We start from the raw sequence: 24,935 nt of genomic DNA on the forward strand, positions 1-24,935 counted from the left end.
TCATTTTATTTGTCACAATATAATGTTTTTTAGTGTGGTATAACTGTAATATTGTCAAAAATAGGTGTATTGGTAAAAAATATATATTATTGAAGGTACTGTTATGTGCATGAGGAGGAATATGGTGGGCTGTGTATTGTGGTGGTGGTGAATATTCCTCCTCATGCACATAACAGTACCTTCAATATTATATATCTTTTATCAATACATCTATTCTTGACAATATTACAGTTATACCACACTAAAAACCATTATATGTTATATGTTATAACGGTTATTACATCCAGGCCTGCATCTTTCCAGGTATCGGTGTGATGAAGATCTAGTAACTATGTCTAAGAAACGTAAGTGGAAAGACGACTACATTCGTTATGGTTTTACCTGTACGACTGAGGCAGATGGAACTCAACGACCACAGTGCATACTCTGCAGCACAGTATTTGCAAATGCAAATCTCAAACCATCAAGACTCAATGAGCACTTCAACAATCGGCATGGAGGCACAGATGCTGGACATGACTTAAACAGCTTGAAGATCAAGCGGGAACGATTTGATCGAAGTGGTACCCTATCAAAGCTAGGTTTTGTGCCAGTTGAGAAACCTTTGTTGCAAGCATCTTATGAAGTTGCCCTTTTGTGTGCAAAGAAGAAAAAAGCTCACACTATTGCAGAGGAGCTTGTCAAACCTTGTGCATTAGAAATGGCAAAAATAGTGATAGGGACAGAAGCTGAAAAGAAGCTTAAACAGATACCCCTGTCAAATGACATTATCCATTCAAGGATTAATGATATGAGTCGAGATATCTTGCAGCAGGTGATAACAGACCTGAAAGCTAGTCCTGTCAAAGTGAGTATTCAGGTGGATGAGTCGACTGACGTTAGTTTTCGCAGTCAGTTGATGGCATTTGTTCGGTATGTGAAGGAGATAGAAGTGGTAGAAGAATTCTTATTTTGCAAACCTCTAAAAACTACCGCAAAAGCAATTGATGTGTTCAGTCTTGTGAAAGAGTTCTTCTTGGAATATGGCATGACTTTCAACATGTGTGGTTCAATTTGCACTGATGGAGCCCCTGTCATGCTTGGAAATAAATCAGGCTTTGCTACCCTGGTGAAAAAAGAGGTTCCCCATGTAACTGTCACTCACTGTGTGTTGCATCGTCATGCACTTGCTACAAAGACACTGCCAGAAAAATTGAAGACTGTTTTATCAGTTGATGTGCGTGCTGTAAATTTCATCAGAGGACGGGCAGTGAATCACCGTCTTTTTGCATCTTTTTGTGAAGAAACTGGAGCTGAGCACAGTGTTCTTTTTTACCACACACAAGTGAGATGGCTTTCCAGTGGCAGGGTACTTACACGTGTCTTTGAACTTCATGAAGAAATTATGCAGTTTCTTAGAAATCAAGGCAGTGAAATTGCTGACCATTTTGAAAAGAGGGAGTTCATTTTGTCTCTGGCATATTTGGCAGATATATTCACGCACCTCAATGAACTGAATGTCTCTATGCAAGGAACAGCGATGAATATGATAACTGCCAGAGAAAAGTTGTCTGCCCTCACCAAGAAGCTTCCACTGTGGATAAAGCGCATTGAAAGTGGAAACTTTGCAAACTTCCCTTCTCTTGATGAGGCTGCTATTGCTGAAGAGCTGCCCATCGTGAATGAGGTAAAAGAACATTTGCAAGAACTGATTCAGTCCTTCCAAGGGTATTTTCACATTGAAGAAGGTTCTGTGGCACAAAGATGGATACGGGATCCATTTCTTTTCAACCTTGATTCCATGGATGATAATGATATGATGAAAGATGATCTTGTGGAGTTGCAGACCAATGACAGAATCCGAATGGAGTTTGAAAAAATGCAACTGGATATGTTTTGGTGTGCACAACTCCAAACATTCCCACAGTTAGCAGGGAGAGCTCTGGAGGTCCTCGTGCCATTTGCAACTACATACTTATGCGAGGTAGGTTTTTCAACGCTCCTACACATCAAGACAAAAGCCAGAAACCGAATGGATGCAAGTGATGATATGCGTCTGGCACTTTCAAAGAAAGAACGTCGTTTGAACATCATCATTAATGAGAAACAACAACAAAAGAGCCACTGAAAATGTGTTGTTGTGCACTATGTAGTATAACTCATAATTACTGTTATAATGTGCATTCATTGCATCCTACTAATTAACACTTCATATGAAATAAAAAAAAAAGTACCTTTGTTCAGTAATTGAAAAATCTAATAATTTCTCAGCAAGGTTTGTATCACTAATTCTTTTCATATGTTTGTATTGTATTTATATTGGATGGGGGTACGAGAAAATTTTCTGAGATATCAAGGGGTACGGGCACTGAAAAAGGTTAAGAACCACTGCTCTAATGCATGAGTTGACCGTTACTCCCAGCCCTTCATTTATGCAACAGGTCAACTCTGCAACTGTCTCCCTCTGTCTGTATTTCCTGCTTCCTATGATCTCCAGTCTTTCAAACGCAGTGTGTCCATACATCTCGAAATGAACGTATCTTGATTTTGCCTCTCTTTTGTATTGTCTTTGTTTTTTTTTGAAGGGAACGGTTTGCGGGCTCCTGGCCTTTGGTTGCTTCATTCTTGCATTTTAAAAAATGTGGAATAATTGTGGGGATAATAAAACAAAATACAGCGAGGAATCCATCAGCCAAGTTTCATCTTCAGACTTTTTTTTTTTTTTAATGTGTCCGATTCTGGGCACAGGCTTCACAGACCTTTACCATTGTCCAGTAATCCTTCTACGTCCATACACCTCCATTTGTCACCACTTCAGCACTAATACCCACCATCTACATTGAATACATGCTAGGACTGTCTCACACATGACTGGTGTATTTGTATTTGTCAGGATATTTTTACGACATGTATGCCGGTCGTGTGGTAGATCAGTAAAGTCTGCTTTAAATTAAATTCAAATCCTTTAACTGCTCCTTGTCCCAGCGGGGATTCGAACCTGGGTCCGTTAGGACTGCTGGCCAACTCTCTTACTGATTCAGTGGTAGTGAGTCAGACACGGAACCGGGGGTCGTGAGTTCGAGCCACGCCCAGTAGCTGCCATCCCGGAAGGGGTAGCGCCCTCCTGTCACCTAGAAGGGCTATATGATCTAATAAAGTCTAGGTCGAGGAAATATTTCCCTTCTACTGATTCGGATTTAATTTTCCAGTACACACGACAAACTTATCGCTTATATATATATATATATATATATATATATATATATATATATATATATATATATATATATATATATATAGTTTTACATAGCCTATGATTTAATCATCCTTTGTGTATTTCTAACGTACTGTATGCTGCATGTTTGATCACGAGCGTGTTCTACCTCACTCCCCCCCTCCTCAATTATAGTAAAGTCGTTCTTTCTGTTGTTCAGAGCAGGAGTGTCAACTCTTTGTCCCCTCTGGCTTCATTTGCGCGTCCTTCTTACAAGTTGTATCAAGCTCTGCCGGCCCCTATATAATGAGCTCAGTCTCTGCATTAATTGCCACTTAGATCTACTCCTCATTTTGCTCACATCTCCGTCCTCCCCTGTACAGTTGTTATTATTGTGAGTGCTCAGGAAGTCTCCAACCATCTAGCAGCTGTGTAATTTGAGTATAAGTGTTATTACATTTTGTTCTTGTACTGTATAGCATAAGGTGTTGATTCGTAGGCCTAGTAAAGTTTTTGTAATTCATGTTGTCAGCCAGTGGTAATAATATTTTGTATCTGTAATAATATATCTTGCATTCACTGAGTATTATCTGGTTTTCTCATTTTATCAGGGCTGACTTAGATAAATTTACTAATGCTAATTTCGTGTTAATAGAGGCTATTGCAGTTAACCATATATTTTAACCTGTTTTTTGCCATTACATTATCCTTATGAGTCCTGAATGTTTAGTTGTTAGTTTGAGCATTAAACTTTAACTTGTAATTTTACCTAACTCTTTTGTTTTGAACCTGGAACTTTACGGGACAGTAGTGATTTTTAGTATTCTCACTTAAAGTGTACATTATCTTTCTCTGTTCCGTAACATAAATTTGGCGACCTCTCATCAGGATATTCAGGATATTATCATAAGGATATTGCTTGATATTTTGTGACTGTGATTTATTCATGATGTCTACTATTACTACTCTTGATGAAGCCAAAGATTTTTTGTCAAATGTGCAAACAATGTGTGATGTAGAAAACAGAACAAAGAACGAACTTAAGCTTGTTGCTCAACAATTGGGAATTGCTGTTCGCTCTCATCATTCTAAAGATCAAATTGTTGACATGATTAATGAAAGCTTGTTTAATGTAACTCCTCCAAATGAGCAAACACAGATTGAATTAGCTAAGTTACAGCTAGCCCTGCAGGAAGCAAGTACTAAGGAGGCTGAATTTCAGGCAAATGCTCGTATTCAGGAGGCACAGGCTCAGGCACAAATTGAACTAGCTAGGATTCAGGCAGACCATGAGTATCGCATGAAACAAGGTGGAACTGGATCATCTAGCTCTGATGATTTTGATGTGGCTAAAAATGTTAAACTTCTCCCTCCTTTTAATGAATCTGATTTAACAAAGTATTTTCAGTTGTATGAGAGGGTAGCTACAGGTTTTAATTGGCCCAAAGAGTATTGGCCAGTACTCCTTCAAACTGTTCTCACCGGTAAAGCTCAAGTAACTTATGCATCTTTGCCTCAGGATCAATCTGATAATTATGATGTAGTTAAGAGCTTGATTCTTAAGGCCTATGAGCTTGTTCCTGAAGCCTATAGAGTAAAATTTAGGACAACTTATAAGCAAGATAAACAATCCCATGTTGAGTATGCAAAAATCAAAGAGATCTGTTAGAGCAGTGGTTAAATTCTAAGAATGTGGATTCTGATTTTGGTAAATTTAAGCAGATGATTTTGCTGGAGGACTTCAAAAGGTGTATTAATAATGATGTAAGCCTATATCTTGATGACAGAAGAATAGATAATTTGTCTGATGCTGCAGTTTTAGCTGATGAGTATGTTCTCACTCACAAGAGATATTATAAAGAAAAAAGGAAAGCTGAGAGTAAGTACGTTGCCTCTACTCAGAGTACAGGTAACAGGAATGAGAATAAAGATGATGTTTCTCAGGAAGTAAATACCAGCTCCACCTCTAGATTTCAGAAAAGTAAATGTACTTATTGTAGTAAGCTTGGTCATACTACGGAGAAATGTTTCAGGAGACAGCGTGATATGAAGAAAAAGGAGTCTTTAAATATTCAGTCAATTGGTCTAGTGTCCACCCTTTAGAGTTCCCAGAATTCTCTAACTGAGTTAACTGAACCTGCTTTGAGGGGTAAATTAAATCCTCATGATGAAGCTCCTCTTTTGAGCAGTAACGTGGGTGACACTCTCAAGAGTTCATGTGCTAATTTCCTGTCTGATGGTTTTGTCAGTCCTCTGGACAGTAATGACAGGAAATCAGTTAAAATATATCGTGATACAGGTGCTTGCCAATCCCTTATGCTGACCAGTGTTCTAGGCTCTAATGTTAATTCCTCTGATGAAACTGTAATCTTACAAGGTGTAGGGAATAATTACTTCTCTGTCCCTCTGTGCAGAGTGAATTTAGAGTCTGGTTTTGTTAATGGTTCCGTTATGGTTGGGTTGGTTGAGACACTCCCAATGTCAGGTGTAACTTTCTTACTTGGAAATGATATTGGTGGAAGTCAAGTGTGTCCAGCTCCTCAGTTGTCTAGTGAGCCAATGGCTGCGGCCCAGGATTGTGGTGTCCCTGATGTGTTCTCTGCATGTGCTGTCACTAGGGCTAAGTCTAAAGTTACTGGTGACTTAGAGGATAATTATGATGATGATGTTATCCTAGCTGACACTTTTCTTGCTAATTTGGACCACTCACCAGATGAGGCAGTACCCCGTAGTGTTGATAATTTGTCTCGTCAAGAGTTGGTTGAGTTGCAGGTTGCTGACTCAGAGTTGAAAGGTCTAGCTAACTCTGCTTGCAGTGAGGAAGAGTCAGCTGGTGCTTCTACTTGTTATAATATAAAGTCAGGAGTACTTATGAGGAAGTGGAGACCCCCAACAGCATCAGCCGACTGTGAATGGGAGGTTGTACATCAAGTTGTCATCCCTCGTGTTTGTAAGCAGGATATCATTAGAGTGGCTCATGATTCCAGTTTGGCAGGACACCTTGGAGTGAGGAAGACTGTGGCAACGCATTTTGAAACACTTCTACTGGCCAGGTATCTTCAGGGATGTTTCCTGGTATTGTAAGTCTTGTCACACCTGTCAAGTTGTGGGGAAGTGTAATCAGACCGAAAAGGTTGCACCTCTAGTTCCCATTCCTCCTTTTGAGGCGCCATTCACCCGTGTGTTGGTGGATATTGTGGGCCCTCTTCCTAAGACTTCTTCAGGAGTTTCTTATGTGTTGACCCTGATTGATATGGCTACTCGTTATCCTGAAGCCATTACACTTAGAAATATCTCAGCAAAGAACGTGGTCAAGGAAATGCTAGGGTTCTTCACAAAGTTTGGTCTACCCAAGGAGGTACAGTCAGACTGGGGAAGTAATTTCATGTCAAATGTTTTCAAGCAGTCTCTGAAACAGTTGCGCATCACCCAGACCACGTCTTCAGCTTACCATCCACAGACCCAAGGAGCGTTGGAGAGATATCATCAAACACTCAAATCGATGCTCAAGAAATACTGTTTGGAACATCAGAAAGACTGGGATAAAGGTCTTCCATTCGTTGTATTTGCCGCACGAGAATCTCCAAATGAATCACTGGGCTTCTCACCTTTTGAACTACTGTTTGGCCATGAAGTAAGAGGACCCCTTAAGTTACTCAAAGAATGCTGGCTGTCGGAGGAAGATGATGTCAACCTGCTGGAGTATGTGATGAAGTTCAAAGAACGGCTGTCCGCTGCTTTACAGCTGGTGAGAGAGACTTCAGGAGCTCCTCAGGAGAAGATGAAGACTTGGTATGATAAGAAGTCCAGGTTACGCCACTTTCAGCCAGGAGATCAGGTTTTGATTAAGCTACCAATGCATGGGCAACCTCTTCAAGCCAAGTTTAGTGGTCCTTATTTCGTGGAGAAGAAACTCAGTGATGTCAACTATGTCATCGCCACACCAGATCGTAGAAAGAACAAGCAACTTTGTCACATCAACATGCTAAAGTTATATCACAGGCGGGACAAAAATAACCCAGTCTGCACTGTAGCTGTTCCACCCGAGTCTGCAAGTGAAGTTCTCCCATGCAGCATGAGCCTGAGTGATAGTTTGGGGAAGAATCCTGATATCATGAATGATCTCCAGACTAAGCATTCTCATCTACCTCCCGAGGAAAGGCAGGAGTTTTCAGCATTACTGCAGGAGTACCCGCAAGTGTTCCGTGCCACTCCAGGAAGAACCACTGTGTTGATGCATGATGTCGATGTTGGAGACGCAAAGCCAATTAAACTGCCTCCTTACCGTGTGAACCCAGTGAAAGTTCCTCTCATCCAGAAGGAGCTTGGCTACCTGTTGGACCACAAGATGATTGAGCGCTGTCAGAGCGAGTGGAGTTCTCCTGTCACTCTAGTCCCTAAGCCAGGTGGGTCACAGCGGCTTTGCATCGACTACAGACGTGTTAATCAGATAACCAAAACAGACACTTACCCTCTCCCTCGCGTGGAAGATTGCATAGACAAGATCGGAAAGGCTAGGTACATAAGTAAGTTTGATTTGTTAAAGGGATACTGGCAAGTACCTATGACTGAACGTGCTAGGAAGATCTCATGTTTTGTAACACTAGGAAAGACTTTTGCATGTTCTGTAATGCCATATGGTATGAAGAATGCACCAGCCACTTTTCAGAAGCTCATGAATGTTGTAAGAGAGGGTTTGGCAGGGTGTGTTGTTTATATTGATGATGTATTAATCTTCAGTGACAACTGGAAAGATCACCTATGCCATGTCAGTAAATTTCTTGAGTGTTTGGTTCAGGCTAATCTTGAAGCTAATTTATCAAAGTGTGAGTTTGGTCAAGCTAAAGTTCAGTACCTTGGGTACGTAATTGGTGATGGACACGTTGCACCACCAGGAGCTAAGGTTCAGGTTATAAGTGATCTTCCCAGACCTAAAAGTAGGAAAGAGCTACAAAGATTTTTGGAAATGGTAGGTTATTACAGGAGATTTGTTCTTAACTTTTCAATTCTTGTATCACCACTTACAGACCTGCTGAAAAAGGGAGGTAAATTTGTCTGGACCAATGACTGTGAATCCTCTTTCAGCAAACTTAAAGCTATTCTATTAAGTCAGCCAGTGCTCGCTACTCCAAATTTTGCTAAGCCTTTTAAGATGGCTGTTGATGCAAGAGATACAGGAGCTGGGGCTGTTCTGCTGCAAGAGGATGATCAGGGTATTGAACACCCTGTCTCTTATTACAGTAAGAAGTTCACTCCACCTCAAAAGAACTACTCAACTATTGAGAAAGAGATTTTGGCCTTGATTTTGGGTTTACAGCATTTTTCATTTTATTTATGTTCTGGTTTTGACCCCATAGTAATTTATACCGATCATAACCCACTGAAATTCCTTAGTAAGTTTAAAGATAAAAATCAGAGATTGACAAGATGGAGTCTACTTCTTCAGGAGTATTCATTAGACATACAACATGTGAAGGGGAAAGAAAATGTTATTGCAGATTGCTTATCTAGACTTTAGACAGATTGTTTTAGAGTAATAAGAAATTTCCTTTGTAAATTTCTTTTTCCTTGTGGGGAGGTGTTACATAGCCTATGATTTAATCATCCTTTGTGTATTTCTAACGTACTGTATGCTGCATGTTTGATCACGAGCGTGTTCTACCTCACACCCCTCCTCCTCCCTTATAGTAGAGTAAGTCGTTCTTTCTGTTGTTCAGAGCAGGAGTGTCAACTCTTTGTCCCCTCTGGCTTCATTTGCGCGTCCTTCTTACAAGTTGTATCAAGCTCTGCCGGCCCCTATATAATGAGCTCAGTCTCTGCATTAATTGCCACTTAGATCTACTCCTCATTTTGCTCACATCTCCGTCCTCCCCTGTACAGTTGTTATTATTGTAAGTGCTCAGGAAGTCTCCAACCATCTAGCAGCTGTGTAATTTGAGTATAAGTGTTATTACATTTTGTTCTTGTACTGTATAGCATAAGGTGTTCATTCGTAGGCCTAGTAAAGTTTTTATAATTCATGTTGTCAGCCAGCGGTAATAATATTTTGTATCTGAAATAATATATCTTGCATTCACTGAGTATTATCTGGTTTTCTAATTTTATCAGGGCTAACTTAGATAAATTTACTCTTGCTAATTTCGTGTTAATAGAGGCTATTGCAGTTAACCATATATTTAACCTGTTTTTTGCCATTACATTATCCTTATGAGTCCTGAATGTTTAGTTCTTAGTTTGAGCATTAAACTTAAACTTGTAATTTTACCTAACTCTTTTATTTTGAACCTGGAACTTTACGGGACAGTAGTGATTTTTAGTATTCTCACTTAAAGTGTACATTATCTTTCTCTGTTCTGTAACAATATATATATATATATATATATATATATATATATATATATATATATATATATATATATATATATATATATATATATATATATATATATATATATATATATATATATATATATATATATAAAACGAGAGAGAGAGAGAGAGAATCATCATCATCATGAAGTCCAGTGCAGGACTGGCCTATCCCTACCGAAACAGGGACGATACAGCCAATGCATCTGTACCGAGTGGCTTAGGCTGTCTGGTAGAGATTGTATGTACGGTGAGAAGTGCTTGTGAGTGTAATTGTAATGTTGTAGTGACTTTCGATGTGTGTGTAGTCTGTGAACCAAGTGTAATCGGCCCGCCTTAAGTCGATTGGGTGCAAACATACTAGTATGTAACACTGGTTCAACCACAGCACCCCTTATGTCCGCCAAAATAGTAAGTGGTTCAGTGAACGCTTCCCAAAGTTTTAACAACTCTGGCTGAAGCCAAACCCGCGTCCACCAGCATGCAAGATGCACAATCTACCACTGTACCACAGAGGCTCCATATATCTATCTATCAACCTATCTATCTGTCTATAAATACATATATAAATACATATATATATATATATATATCAATCTATATATCTATCTATCTATATAAATATAAATATATATAAATATATATATATATATATATATATATATATATATATATATATATATATATATATATATATATATATATTTTAATGTGTCCGACTGTGGGCATTTGTTTCAAAGCCTGCTCCCAGGGCCCAGTAGTCCTCCTACATACCATAAACCTTTACCAGTCACATAGCTCGTCACGTACAGATAATACGGCAATATTACATATTATACGGGCATCAACAACAACACACACACTATCTTTCTGTGTGATATGAAGCCAATCCAGCTTGCAACTTCCGAGATACAGACCCTGACGGAAAGATGGACAGATGGACAGACAAACAGACGGACGGACAGGGGCGATTCCTACATCCGCAAATAACGGTGGGGATAAAATCCCATAGTTACAATAACTCCTGGATTCCACTGAAGATTCTTTTCACATGAGACTTGGTCACAGAAGGTGGACTGTGTTGAAGCTGTGATCATTAACCCCCCATAGTCGGGGTAAATCATACTCTATTCCTCCTAACTGCAGACGATTTTGTGTATCCGTTAGTACTGCACAAATGCCAGAGAGTTTTAATATATGCATGCACTTATTTGGGAAAGGATGCAATATGAGTTAATCTCTTCGCCATTAGCACTAGTCTTTACTAGTCTTACTACCTTCTGAATATTGTATTCAGCTTATGATACACTTTTCCAACCTAATTATTTTTGTCATTATACCAAGCTTTTTTTAAAGTGAACTGCAGGCTAAAGTCGTCATCTATTGCAGTCTTCTGTTACAAACCTTTCCTAGAAACAGACTAGAAGTTGAGGAAAGTTTTAATAATATGCCACACAGTACATTCAGTCGGCTTTAACAGTGCCACCACGGAAAGGCGTCCCTCATCAGCATCTTTTCCAAGTGAAGGAGTTAGTCTTCAATACGAGAGGGCGTTTCTAAGATATAATACTGTATAACCGCATAGCGGTCATGTGGATCTATTTCAGTCCACATTACACCCAGTTGATACCGTATCTTCTCTTCGAAGTGAGGCTAATAGTCAGAATTTATCCATCCCCATGTTGTCGAAGTATAAGCCTGGTCGTTGTGTGTGGAGGAAGAGAGATGTAGGTGAAAGTTTAAAGTTTGTATTGACTATAAGTGTGCCAGATACTGAATGTGTTATCTGTAAACAGACGGAGTGTAACAAGGCATATGGGCCTGATGGGGTCCCTCCTGTTGTTCTCAAGAACTGTGCTTCTGTGCTTACACCCTGCATAGGCAAACTCTTTCGCCTTTGTCTGTCAACTCGTACCTTTCCTTCTTGCTGGAAGTTTGCTCTCATTCAGCCAGTCCCAAAGAAGGGTGACCACTCCCAACCCTCCAACTATCGTCCAATTGCTTTAACGTCCTGTATTTCAAAAGTTTTCGAGTCAATTCTTAATAGAAAAATTTTAAGGCATCTTTCCTATCACAACCTTCTTTCCGATCGTCAGTACGGGTTCCGTCAGGGACGCTCCACTGGCGATCTTCTCACCTACCTTTCAGACTCCTGGTCATCCTCCTTTCGGAACTTTGGCGAAAGCTTTGCCATTGCACTTGACATCTCAAAGGCTTTCGATCGAGTCTGGCATAAATCTTTAATTTCCAAACTGCCCTCCTACGGTTTCTATCCTTCTATCTGTGCCTTCATCGCTAGCATCCTTTCTGGTCGTTCTATAGCCGCTGTTGTAGACGGCCATTGTTCTTCTCCTAGATCTATCAACAGTGGTGTTCCTCAGGGCTCTGTCCTATCACCAACTCTCTTCCTTTTATTCATCAATGATCTTCTAAGATGTACATCTAACCATATCCACTCATACGCTGATGACTCCACCCTTCACCTTTCCATTCGGTTCCCGCAACGCCCATCTCAACAGTTACTTCAACAAACAACAAGGGATGAGGCTATGGCACACCTAATGTCTGACTTGGCTCGTATCTCTGACTGGGGTAAAAATAATATGTTTTTTTTCATGCATCTAAGACTCAGTTCTTACACCTATCAACCCGACAAAATCTTCCACAAGTATACCCACTAATGTTTAATAATATTCAGCTTAATCCTGCATCATCCTTGAACATGCTTTGGGTTTCATTTACTCGGGACTTATCTTGGAAAGATCATATTACATCTCTTGTAAAATCTGCTTCCAAGAGATTGGGTGTGCTAAGCCGACTCCACTCTTTCTTTACCCCTGCACAATTGTTGACTCTATACAGGGGTTTTATCCGCCCCTGTGTGGAGTACAACCCTCAAGTTAGGGGAGGCTCCCCACATACAGCTCTTCTCAATAGGGTGGAGTCAAAGGCTTTTCATCTCATCAACTCTCCTCCTCTTACTGGCTCTCTTCAACCTCTGTCTCTTCGCCACACTGTTGCATCTTTATCTCTTTTCTACCGCTACTTTATTGGTCACTGCTCCTCTGAACTGTCTGCTTGCATTCCTCCACCTCTACGACGGGCGCGTAGCACCCGTCTGGCAGCAAACTCTCATCCCTTTTCTGTCCAACTCTCTAATGCAAGAGTTAACCGTTACTCCCAGTCTTTCATTTATGCAACAGGTCAACTCTGGAACTGTCTCCCTCTGTCTGTATTTCCTGCTGCCTATGATCTCCAGTCTTTCAAACGCAGTGTGTCCAGGCATCTCAAAATGATCGGATCTTGAATTTGGCTCTCTATTGTAATTCGTTTTCTCTTGGAGGGAACTGTTACTGCGGGCTCATGGCCTTTGGTTCCTTCTTCCTCGCATAAAAAAAATAAAAAATCGGTGAACAGCCAGAATATAATCGTTGACAGACATGGTGTCATCGGCAAACAGATTAGGCGTTATCAGTAAATTGACATGGTGCTATTTGTAAACAGAATGATGCTATCGGTAAACAGACATGGTGCTATCGGTAAACAAACAGAATGTTATCGGTAAACGAGCAATGTGCGGACATAAGCAAGAATATAAACCGGTATACGATTTGCACTCATATTCCCTACTTCGCTCCAATGATTTTTTTTTTTTTCCAGCATATTCTGGCGTCCTTCAGACTTTTCTTTATTCAACTTCAGAGACACTTTTCGAGCTGGAGTGGTTAGATACGTCCTCTTCAACCTTTTTACAACTAGGAATCTGTCATGTCTTAAATTTAATTGTGTGATGGAAGCAAGAAGAAAATCAGAATATACCATCATCGGATTTCAGGGGTTAAGTGTCCGTCACGTTAGCTGCTCGAACCTTAGATTGCGCTCGCACACATCACGAGACGAGCACGATACCACTGAACCACAGATACTCCGTCTATGGGAAAAACAATATGTCTGGTAACATGCAGTATGTTATCACAATGAAATAACAAACTAGGCAGCTGCAGCCCGTTTGGAAAAGTACGAAAGTACCAAAAAGTAGATCCGTATTTTTCTTCTGAAATGAGAGATTCCATCCATACGTAGGCAGATATCTTGTAATTTTAGTGATTGTAATTTAACCAAGCCCAACCTACTCTAATCAAGGCAAGTCAAACCTAACCTAATCTAACCAAAACTAACCTAACCAAATCTAACCTATCCTAACCTAATTTAACCAAACCTAACCTTACTTAAGGTAAAGTAACTTATCTACTCGAAACTAACCTGCCCTTACCTAACATAACTTAGTTTAACCAAACTAAAACTAATCTAACTTAAACTAACTTGGTAACCTAACAAAACCTTTCCTATTGTATTTAATTATTCTAACTCAAACTAACTTAACTTAAAAAAAAAAAAATCTCTATTGTATATAACAAATCTAACTCAAACTAACTTGACAGCCAAATAAAAGCTTTCCTACTGTATTTAACTCACAAGTTTAAATTCTACCTGACCAAGATGCTGCCAGGACCTTAGCTCACAAATCTCTCTCTCTCTCTCTCTCTCTCTCTCTCTCTCTCTCTCTCTCTCTCTCTCTCTCTCTCTCTTCACTGTTAGGGTGTTCTTTCTTTTTTCTCCCACTACTCCTTGTGTTGTGTTTTTCATTTACCTCACCCTTCTTCACATGTTTGAAGAGCAATATTTCCACCTTTTACATGTACAGAGTGGCAGCCAAAGACTGCACAAGTATTGGGCATTCTGCATTAAAAGGTGCCACAAATTGTCAGTTGTCCCTGAAATAAGAATGGTTCACCACACACAGAAAACGGAGTTCCCACTGATTTGTACTCTGCACTTGACATGCTTGGACTGACCGCCACTTTATCGTACTACCCTCAATCCATACTTTCTTACACGTCACAGCACCTGAGAACCGCCTCTTGCACCAACCATTACACGTTCAGCATGCTGGTGGGTTGGCCTCTCCTATTCTGTTGGCCTTGGTCCCAAGTCTCTTCGAGCTCCAAGGCCGACTTCGCAAGCCAGTCAGCCTGCTCATTTCCATAAATACGGCTATGATCAGGCACCCAAATCTGCGTGAAGGACTTATTGCATGAATGCAATTTATTAATGATGCGGCCGTGGATCTCATGAGAAGCCATTGTCTGTCTGTTTATCTATTACCGGACGCCTTAGTCCAGTAAGGGGTGGTCACAAACAAATAGCCTCCATGTCGCCCGGTCCCCAGTCATTTCACTGCCCTGCTCCCGGCTCACAACCCCCTCTCTCATATACCTCTCCACTCCATCCCTCCATCTCGTCCTTGGCGTCCCCCTCCCTCTCCCTCCCTCCACCTCACTCACATACACTCTCCTTGTTAGTCTGTCGGTCTCCATCCTCTCCACATGGGCAAATCACCTCAATGTATTTTTCCTAACGCTTCCTATCAAATCCACATCCACACCACAACGCTTCTTCATGTGTCAATCTGTCTCTCCATGTAATTCCACATGCTCCTTTCTAATAACTCATTTACACTGCAGTGTAAAGGAGAATCCATGGTGCAAGAAGCAATTGCCTGAAGGGCTGACTTAGAGTCTGAAAATAATGATAATTCATGTTTAGAGTTAACAACATAGTCTACGGCTTTGTCAACTGCATAAAGTTCAGAGGATGTATGAGTCTTCAACTGAAAGTTAAGGGCACACTCAGTCGACCACACAATAGCACCCACACGTTCACATGACTTGGAGCCAACGGTATACAATTGGTGGGATCCTACAGGGGCGGATTCAGTTTTTTTTGGGGGGTGTTTCCCAAATTTTTTTCGGCATTATTCAAGAGCCCTTTAGTCTCAACACCCTAAAATTCTGTTTAGGAGACCTGTGGACCCCCTTGATTATTCCATGTCGATTTCACAAAGTTACTGACTTCAGTAGTGAGCTCCTTGATTTTTTTTTTTCATTTGCCCTTGGATATTGCAATAACGGATTAGGTAAAACTCGAATGAAAATTCAGACACCTGCAGTTTGTTCAGTGCAATATTACTCATACATCGCAAAGAAAACGTATTATTACATATGTTTATCACTAGGATGCCGACATACAATAATTATCAACAGGCCGTAACACAATAGATTAACAAGTCAATTACAATAACCATAAATTGTTTTTTAATTCTTACAATGAGACAGGGAATAAAAAGGGAAGGAGGACTGAGTTATCCCTGTACCCTGAAGATTGGATCTATGAATGTGCTGGCTGTAATACGACAGAGGATAAACAGGAGGAGACTGGGAGAATGTGTGTGAGAAGAAAGTTGGATGTGTTAGATGTGATTGAAACAAAGATGAGAGGGAAAGGTGAGTCTAAGTTTAGAGGAGTGAATGGAAGGATGTCAGGTGAAGATAGGGGAAGGGCGAGAGAAGATGTGGCTTTGGTAGCGAGCCGGGAAGTGCAGCAGTGTGTGATTGAATGGAAGAATGTGTCATCGAGACTGATGTGGGTGAAAGTGAAATTTGGATGTGAGTTGTGGGTATTTGTGAGTGCATAAGCGCCTGGTAGCGAAAGGGATGCAGAAGAGGGGGTATTTCTGGAACGATGTTGTTGAGTGTCTGCAGAGTTTTGGAGGAAATGTGAAGGGAGATCTGAATGTTAGATTGAGAAAAGTAACAGTTGAAGTCGTAGTTGGTATGCATGGTGTGCTTGGAAGAAATGAAAATAGGGAACTAATGATAGAGATGTGTGTTGAGTTAGAGATAGTGATTGGAAATACATTGTTTGAGAAGAAAGAAATTTATAGGTATACATGGATGAGACAGGAGGGTGGAAGGGCTGTTGATAGAGCATTGATAGACTATGTGGTTGTGTCCAGGCGTAAGAGAAAGATTATTGGATGCTGGATGTGAGAACTTTGAGAGGGGAGGGTGGAGGTATGTCTGACCACTATCTAGTGGAGGGAGAAAGATGAGAGTAGGTATGAGGTGGGTGAGAACTAGGCGAATTAGGTGTGGAAGGAAGGTTCTGAATGTGAGTGAGTTGGATAAAAGAGAGAAAATGATAGAGTATCAGAAGATGAAAGATGACTGGAACGCAGTGAAAGATCAGGAAAATGGCAGTGTGGAGGAGGAACGGCAGCTGTTTTATGAGTGCTGTGGTGGGGCATGCGGAACAGGTGTGTGGTGTGAGACGAGTGAGTGGTGGTGTCAGAAAGGGAAGTGAATGGTGGTGCGAGGAAGTAAGTATGGCTGTGGCTGAGAAGAGACGTGCATATGATGTATGGCTGCAGAGGAAGGATGATGTGTCATATGAGAGGTATAAGGAAAAGGGGAATAGGGCGAGAAGGGCTGTGCGTGATGCTAAAATAGCAGCAGATGAGAGGTGGGGTAGGCGGTTGACTGAGAATATTCAACAGAATAAGAAAATGTTTTGGAAGGAGGTGAAATGTTGCAAAAGGGAGAATCTGGGAAGGAAGAACGAGTAAAAGCAGAGGATGGAAGGATATTAACTGGGATGGAAGAAGTAAGGAAGAGATGGGCAGAGTATTTTGAAACACTGTTAAATGAAGAGGAGGAAAAGGAGGCTGAGGTTGTGGCCGATGGAAGGGTGCAAGGAATAAATGTGTTGGGAGAGTTGAATGATTCTTTGATCACGATAAAGAAAGTGCAGGACGCTGTAAAGGTGATGAAAGCAAGGAAATCTGAAGGTATGGATGGGTGTGCTGTGGAATGCCCGAAAGGTGGTGGAGCGACTATTGCTGAGTGGTTAGTTAGATTACTGAATGTGTGTTTGTGAGCGGTATGATGCCAGTTGATTGGACAAGTGCTTGTGTGGGTCCGTTGTATAAAGGTAAGGGTGATAAATATGGATGTACTAGCTTTAGGGGTATAAGTCTGTCGAGTGCTGCAGGTAAGGTGTATGGCAGAGTGCTAAATAAGAGAGTTAGAGAGGGCACAGAGGGAGTGATTGGTGATGAGCATTGTGGCTTTAGAAGAGAGAGGGGATGCGTGGATCAGGTGTTTGTCGTGAGACAGGTATGTGGAAAGTATTTAGCAAAAGGCAAGGATGTGTTTTGGGAGTTCATGGATTTAGAGAAAGCATATGATAGCACTGATAGGGAAGCTTTATGAACTGTTTTGAGATTGTATGCTAGAACTGATAGGGAGGACTGTTTTGAGATTGTATGGACTTCATGGTAGCTTGTTAAAAGGAGTGAAAAATTTTTATGTAAATAGTAGAGCGTGTGTAAGAGTGGAAAATACTGTGAGCGACTGATTTCCCGTGAGAGTGGGGCTGCGGCAGGGATGTATGATGTTGCCTTGGCTGTTTAATATTTATATGGATGGTGTTGTAAGGGAGGTGGATGCAAGAGTTTTGGGTGGAGGTTTGAGTCTGGTGAATGCTGATGGTAGAGAGTGGAATCTGAGGATGATACTGCACTGGTGGCTGATTCAGAGGAGAGATTGAGACAGTTGGTTGGGGAGTTTGGAAGGGTGTGTGAAAGGGGGAAATTGAGAGTAATTGAGAATAAGAGTAAAATGATGAAGTGTGCGAGGTTGGTAGATGGTTGGAGGATGAATATAGGTTTGAATGGTGAGTTGCTTGAGGAGGTAGTGTGTTCTAAGTATTTAGGGTCACATGTTGCTGCGGATGGAAGAATAGATGTAGAAGTGAAGTTTATAATGAATGGAGTAGGAAAGGTGCTGGGAGGAATGAATGGAGTGTTTAGATGTCGTTCGCTTAGAATGGATGTAAAGAGAAGGCTATATGAGGGTGTAGTGGTACCGACTGCGTTATATAGGGCTGAAACATGGAATATGGGTGTAGCAGAGAGGAAAAGTTTCAATGTAATGGAGATGAGGTGTCTGAGGAGTATGTGTGGAGTGACGCGTACGGATCGAGTGAGAAATGATGAAGTGAGAAGGAGAACTGGGATTATGCAGTAAATGGCTGATCGAGTTGAGCAGAATGTGTTGCGATGGTTTGGCCAAATGGAGAGAATGGATGAAGAGCGACTGGTGAAAAAGATAACTAGACTGGTGAAACAGATAAGTAGGTGTAAGGCTGAGAGGAAGACCACGAATAGGATGGATTGACAGTGTGAAGAGAGCTTTAGATGCGAGAGGAATGCCTGCTGAGCATGGAAGAGAGGTTGTGTGATAGGAATGATCGGAGAGAAATTGTGAATGATTAAATGGTGACACAGTCCTAAGGGGTAAACCAGCTCTGCTGTCAGGCTCTGCTGCGGATGTCGCTGATTACACTGCGCAGTTGACCCTCGTGTGATGTGGTGATGTGAGGATCTGTCCTTTCTTCCCTTGGGGCTAAGATACGAATAAATGTGTGTGTTTGGATGCGTAAATGGGGAGTGTGTCGTCCTGTCTTGGCTACCTCCCTTTCATTGAGGGAAGCAGCCTAGGTATTTAGACAGATAGGAAAACTGTCAAATTGTGGCGTGTAACTGAGCTCCATGTTATATACTGAACGAAATAACATGCAAGTGGGCTCTTAATCAAACTCAGTTATTTTGTGCTCACTGATCAGCATGGTCGGAGAGAAAATCCACAAATTGCATTCTCGTCGGCTGTGTTTCCTTGCAAACACATCAATGGCTTTTGGAATATCGATGGGTGCACCATCGTGGATATTCATTACAGTAAGGTCGTATATGCGCTCATTTGTCATCGTGCTCCTGAGCCAGGTCTTCGGCCGAAGCATGGCACTAAAACTTCGCTCACTGTCACAGCTGGTCACTGGAATAGTACATACATGGCGTAAGATGATCCCGATGTTAGGGAAGAAAAAATCCTCATCTGCAAATGGCAAAGCATCTCGTGAACTGCTAGGTACCTCTTTCTCCCATGCTTTCCTTTTCCTCACCCACATCCTATGCTCAGCTTCTAGTGACTGCTTCTCTGGTTGTATGATGTTACCAGCTGCTGAGTTAACTCCTTGATTCCAATATCAGATATCAGGAGAATTGCAGGTACAATCTGCATTCCCTGGATGGCATTCTTTTGGACTGAAGAAAACCTCTCATTCAACTGTTGGTCTTAATGATCAAGTAGTGGGATGGTAACATTGCGTTTGTAGTAGTCTGTTATAGAATCAATAGGAGCATTGTTTTGGAGTGTCTGTCTACCACGCCTCCTGGGGGCTTTGGCGTCCAATTCGAGTGTTCCAGCAATGTCCTTTGCATGCCCAAAGGTGCATCCATCATGAAAAGAATCGACATCTTCCCTCATTGAACTAGCCAAGTGTTTGACATCATCGACATATTCATAAGGACGGATGATGTCAGTGTCTCTGCCCTGTAGTTTCTTACACAGTCCTTTTGTAGGCAACAACACTTTACTGGTTACAATCAGTGAGAACGCAAATTCAAACTGTGTAATGGACAGGCACAAGTTTCGAGCGGCAATGATAATTTCCCTGTTCCACTCATTGGGTGAGGTCACCATATCCTCCAAGCATGTGACAATTGTATGTATCAGATCTAGGAAAACTTCATTAACATCATAACGTTCGATCCAACGTGTTCTGCAAAACACCGAGGACCTTGGTTCGGCTGGTTTGGCCAGTCATCAGGCCTCTTTATGAAGCGCTCCAGATGAATCTGGCGTTTTGGAGAGTTATTAAATAAAATCTGCAGGCTTCACTGATAACAGTCATCATATTGGACATTGGTATAACTTTGCAAGCCTTCATTATGCATATGGTACGTTCAACTGACGGGAGTTGCATTGTATGTAAATTGTCTTTGTGGCTCAACTTCCAGAACCCGAGAAGCTGCACCATGTAATTTTCCTGCCATGTTGCCTGCTCCATCATATGATTGCTCAAAGAGATTGGCCATATCGAGTCCTAGTTCATCAGTTATAGTCTAGATCATTTTGTCAGCAATGGCACGTCCAGTTGTCCCAGTACCACACTCAACAAACTCCATGAACATTTTTTGGATGTTGTCGAGGGAATCCACATATCATACAACCAAGTTGAGCTGTTCATGGTTGGATATATCTGCTGCCTCATCCGCACAAATTTGTTTATGTCAGTGATGAAAGTTTTCTGTAATTCCCAACCAATTACTTTCATTTGGCATATTTGGCATAAAATTATGTGAAATTTGGCAGTTTTGCTTCTCAGAAATTTTGCAACCCTGGCTTTATGGTCACAACTACCTATGAATCAACACACACACACACACACACACACACACACACACACACACACACACACACAGATGCAATGCGCCGAGCAGGGCGGACACATGTGAACATCACTCCATACCTGACCAAACGTGGCCAGTGGCCATACCTAAATTAATATCTTTATATGAGTCAAGCTCTGTATCAAGTTAGACTAAATGGTGTCCTAATATAAAAAGAAGTTTTAAGAAAGACTGTTGTTCAAATAATAAAGAAAACAAAGAAGAGCAGGAATGCACACAATTAGCTGATCAGTTGTTTTGTCTGCGACTCTGCACCAGAGAATGTACTGTAAGTAGAATCTGTGCTCTTAGTACCGCATGATGGCCACCTACCTCAGTAACTTAAATTTGGAAAAGAAAAGGGATAAAGGTAGAAAGCAGGATGATGATTTCTACCAAGAACTGGTTGAAATGGAGATACACAATAAGCTGGTGGAACGAGTAAACAGACTAGAGCTGGCTTTTCAGAATGAAATGGATGAAATTACGAAACAGTTGCACTTGCAGAGGGAAGAAATAGAAAAAATAGGAAAGGAAGTCAACAAGAAAGACACAATAATAGATGAGCTAACAGTAGAATTGGGTTCACTTAGGAGGAAAATTTGTGAAATGGCAAGTACAGTAGTCAACCATGAGAGTATTATAGAAGAGTTCAAAAATGATACAGAGACAATTAGGCAAGTAAGGAGTCTGATAGATCAGAGCGGTGATATTGAGAAGATAACACAGGTGAATGAAGCGGTGCAAAGCTACAAAAATGAGGTGGAAACCACTTATACTGAAATGATGAAAATAAAGAAAGAACAAGAAACAAGGGTGGAAGAAAAAAGCATTAAATAGGAGGTGAAAAGAATAATCCCAAACAATCCTAAATTGGTCAGAGATTCAGCAGACATCAACAAATCTATAGTAATCACTGGTATAGAAGAGGAAGAAATAAAAAACATGATCTCGAGAGACAAAAAGGTGATGGCAAATGTAATGAGCATATTGAAGGAAGTATCAGATGTCAGAGATTCAGCAGACATCAACAAATCTATAGTAATCACTGGTATAGAAGAGGAAGAAATAAAAAACATGATCTCGAGAGACAAAAAGGTGATGGCAAATGTAATGAGCATATTGAAGGAAGTATCAGATGAAATCTGTTATAAAGATATAGAGGAACACAAAAGGTTAGGGAACTATGAGAGAAATAAGTCAAGACCTCTAAAGGTAACCTTCCAGAGTGTAAACACTTTGGAGGAGATACTAAAAAATGCAAAGAAACTCATGGAAAAAGAGGAATTAAAAATGTATGGATAAAAAGATGCCTAACTCAAGAGGAACTGGAATTACTAAAAGAGAAGAGGGAGGAAGCAAAAACAAAGAACAAGGGAAGATCAGAGGAGGAGAAGAATGCATTTTTTTTTACAAAGTAATCGGACTGCAGGTTCGAAAGTGGTATATAAACAGGAGGGAATAAAAAAGAGGAAGGTAGTAGAACCAAGTCATGACAAGTATGTAAATAAGGTGATTAAGTTGATGTACTCAAATGAAGATGGAATGGTATCTAAATTATTAGAGAGGAATGATTATATCAGAGAAAATGAACCACATATATGCCTAACTAAAACAAAATTAACACCAAGGATATCAAATGACATCCTAAACTTACAGGAATACAATATATGGAGAAGAGATAGGAACTTAAAAAAAAAGGAGGAGGAATTATAATACTGACAAAGAAAAATATAAAAGTCAAAGAAACAGAACTAGATACACCATCGGAAGTAGAACTGTTTGCAGTAACACATGGGAAAGAGGCGAATATGAGGATCTGGCAGAGAGTACAATTCAGAGTTTAAGAGCATTACTACATAGAATGGATGAGAAATCGGATAGAATTATACTAACTGGAGATTTTAATACAAATATAAATTGGAATACTCTAGATATAATAAGCCAAGAAAGCTGTTGGGACCAAAAGCTCCTGGATCTCGTGCAGGAGTTCTTCCTAACGCAACATGTAAGGGAAAGCACCAGAAAAAGCGGGCTCGATGTACCCTCATATTAACTAGGCAAAAAACTATGTTGACAGTTTAATGTATCACCCTCCATTCGGCAAAAGCGACCATGCAATACTAAATTGCAGCTTCAGGATTGCATATGACATAGTTAACATCAATGAATGTTACAAAAAGAGCCTAAATTATAAAAAGGGAAACTACCATGACCTAAAGAAGTACTTCTTAGAAATTTATTGAGAAAAGGAGCTTAGAGGGCAAGATTTAAATGCTATACATAAAAAATTCTGTGAACTGTATGAAACAGGAGTCCAGAAGTACATCCCACAGCACAAAGAAGCCGCTGTTGTAGGCGGCCACTGTTCCTCAGGGCTCTGTCCTATCACCAACTCTCATCCTTTAATTCATCAATGACCTTCTAAGCTGTACATCTAACCCTATCCACTCATACGCTGATGACTCCACGCTTCACCTTTCCATTCGATTCCCACATCGTCCATCTCAGCAGTTACTTCAACAAACAAGGGATGAGGCTATGGCACACCTAATGTCTGACTTGACTCGTATCTCTGATTGGGGTAAAAATAATCTGGTTGTTTTTAATGCATCAAAGACTCAGTTTTTGCACCTATCAAACCGACAAAATCTTCAACAGGTATACCCACTAATGTTTAATAATATTCAGCGTAATCCTGTATCATCGTTGAATATGCATCAGGTTTCATTCACTCGGGACTTATTTTGGAAGATCATATTACACCTCGTGTAAAATCTGCTTCCAAGAGATTGGTTGTGCTAAGCCGACTCCGTTCCTTCTTTACCCCTGCACAATTGTTGACTCTATACAGGGGTTTTATCCGCCCCTGCGTGAAGTACAACTCTCGTGTGTGGGAAGGCACCCCACATAAAGCTCTTCTCAACAGGGTGGAGTCAAAGGCTTTTCGTCTCATTAACTCTCCCCCTCTTACTGACTCCCTTCAAACTCTGTCTCTTCGCCACGCTGTTGCATCTTTATCTCTTTTCTATCGCTACTTCAATGGTCACTGTTCCTCTGATCTGTCTGCATGCATTCCTCCACCTCTACGATGGGCGCATAGCACCCGTCTAGCAGCAAATTCTCACTCCTTTTCTGTCCAACTCTCTGATGCAAGAGTTAACCGTTACTCCCAGTCCTTCAATTATGCAACAGGTCAACTCTGGAACTGTGTCCCTCTGTCTGTATTTCCTGCTACCTATGATCTCCAGTCTTTCAAACGCAGTGTGTCCAGGCATCTCAAAATGAATGGATCTTGAATTTGGCTCTCTCTTGTATTTTGTTTTTCTCTTGGAGGGAACAGTTTTGCGGGTTCGTTGCCTTTGGTTCCTTCTTCCTCACATTAAAAAAAAATAATCAGGTTCTGATTAAGATGCTAGATCATACCATACGTGATGGTGTCTGGTCCAGAACTGGTCTCTTTATAGGATTTAAGGGCAAGGAGCAGTTCACTGATAGTAAACTCATGGTTGTACGGGCAGTCTATGTATTCTCTGGCAAAGTCTAATGTCTGTGGCTCAGCCGTGCGTTTATGATGTTGAAAACGCTGATCGTAAGTGGCTGAGCTACTTATGTGAGAAAACTTCTGGCGAGGATGTTAGCTATGTCCGCAGGATCTTCACAGATTGTATTATTCACCTGCTGGATGGTCACAGCGATGTTAGGGTGTGTATTTTTCGGTATTTTAAGAGTGGATCAGACTTTACTTAGTGGAGTAAAACGATTCACCGTGGACACAAAAGACCGCCAAGAGTCACATTTAGCCTCTTTTATTATTCGCCTTGCCTCAGCCCGTGCCTGTTTGTATGCAACAACGTTTTCCTCAGCAGGCTGACTATAAAAAATCCTGTATCTCTTATTGTGTTTCCTTAATGCTTGTCGGCAATCCGACATCCACCAATGGACACTAAGCTTTGCATGAACTGTAGAATTCTTGGGAATGACAATCCCAGCTACGTGTAATATGGAATTAGTTAAAATTTCGACTTTTACATAGATAGTTTCACCAGATATATATATCTAAATAAACGATTCTTGAGAAAGATCGTCAATATGCTTTCTTATAGTTAAATTTTGGAGGTGGGGGGGACCGAAATAATGCAAGACAAATGGATAAATGATCAGTGACTACCCAAGGAGTCG

General features: G+C 40.8%; 1 protein-coding gene across 1 annotated transcript; it reads left to right on the forward strand.

Annotated features, from left to right (window-relative positions):
• The first annotated feature begins 331 nt into the window (after nucleotides 1-331).
• Nucleotides 332-2,107, forward strand: LOC145411602 (protein FAM200C-like). Its single transcript, XM_080281613.1, has one exon. The coding sequence runs from the start codon at nucleotides 332-334 to the stop codon at nucleotides 2,105-2,107; it is 1,776 nt and encodes a 591-aa protein (XP_080137739.1).
• Nucleotides 2,108-24,935: the final 22,828 nt, after the last annotated feature.

Source organism: Coenobita brevimanus, chromosome 90, assembly GCF_032717465.1.
Source record: "Coenobita brevimanus isolate Jiangsu-jjx chromosome 90, ASM3271746v2, whole genome shotgun sequence".
NCBI lineage: Eukaryota > Metazoa > Arthropoda > Malacostraca > Decapoda > Coenobitidae > Coenobita > Coenobita brevimanus.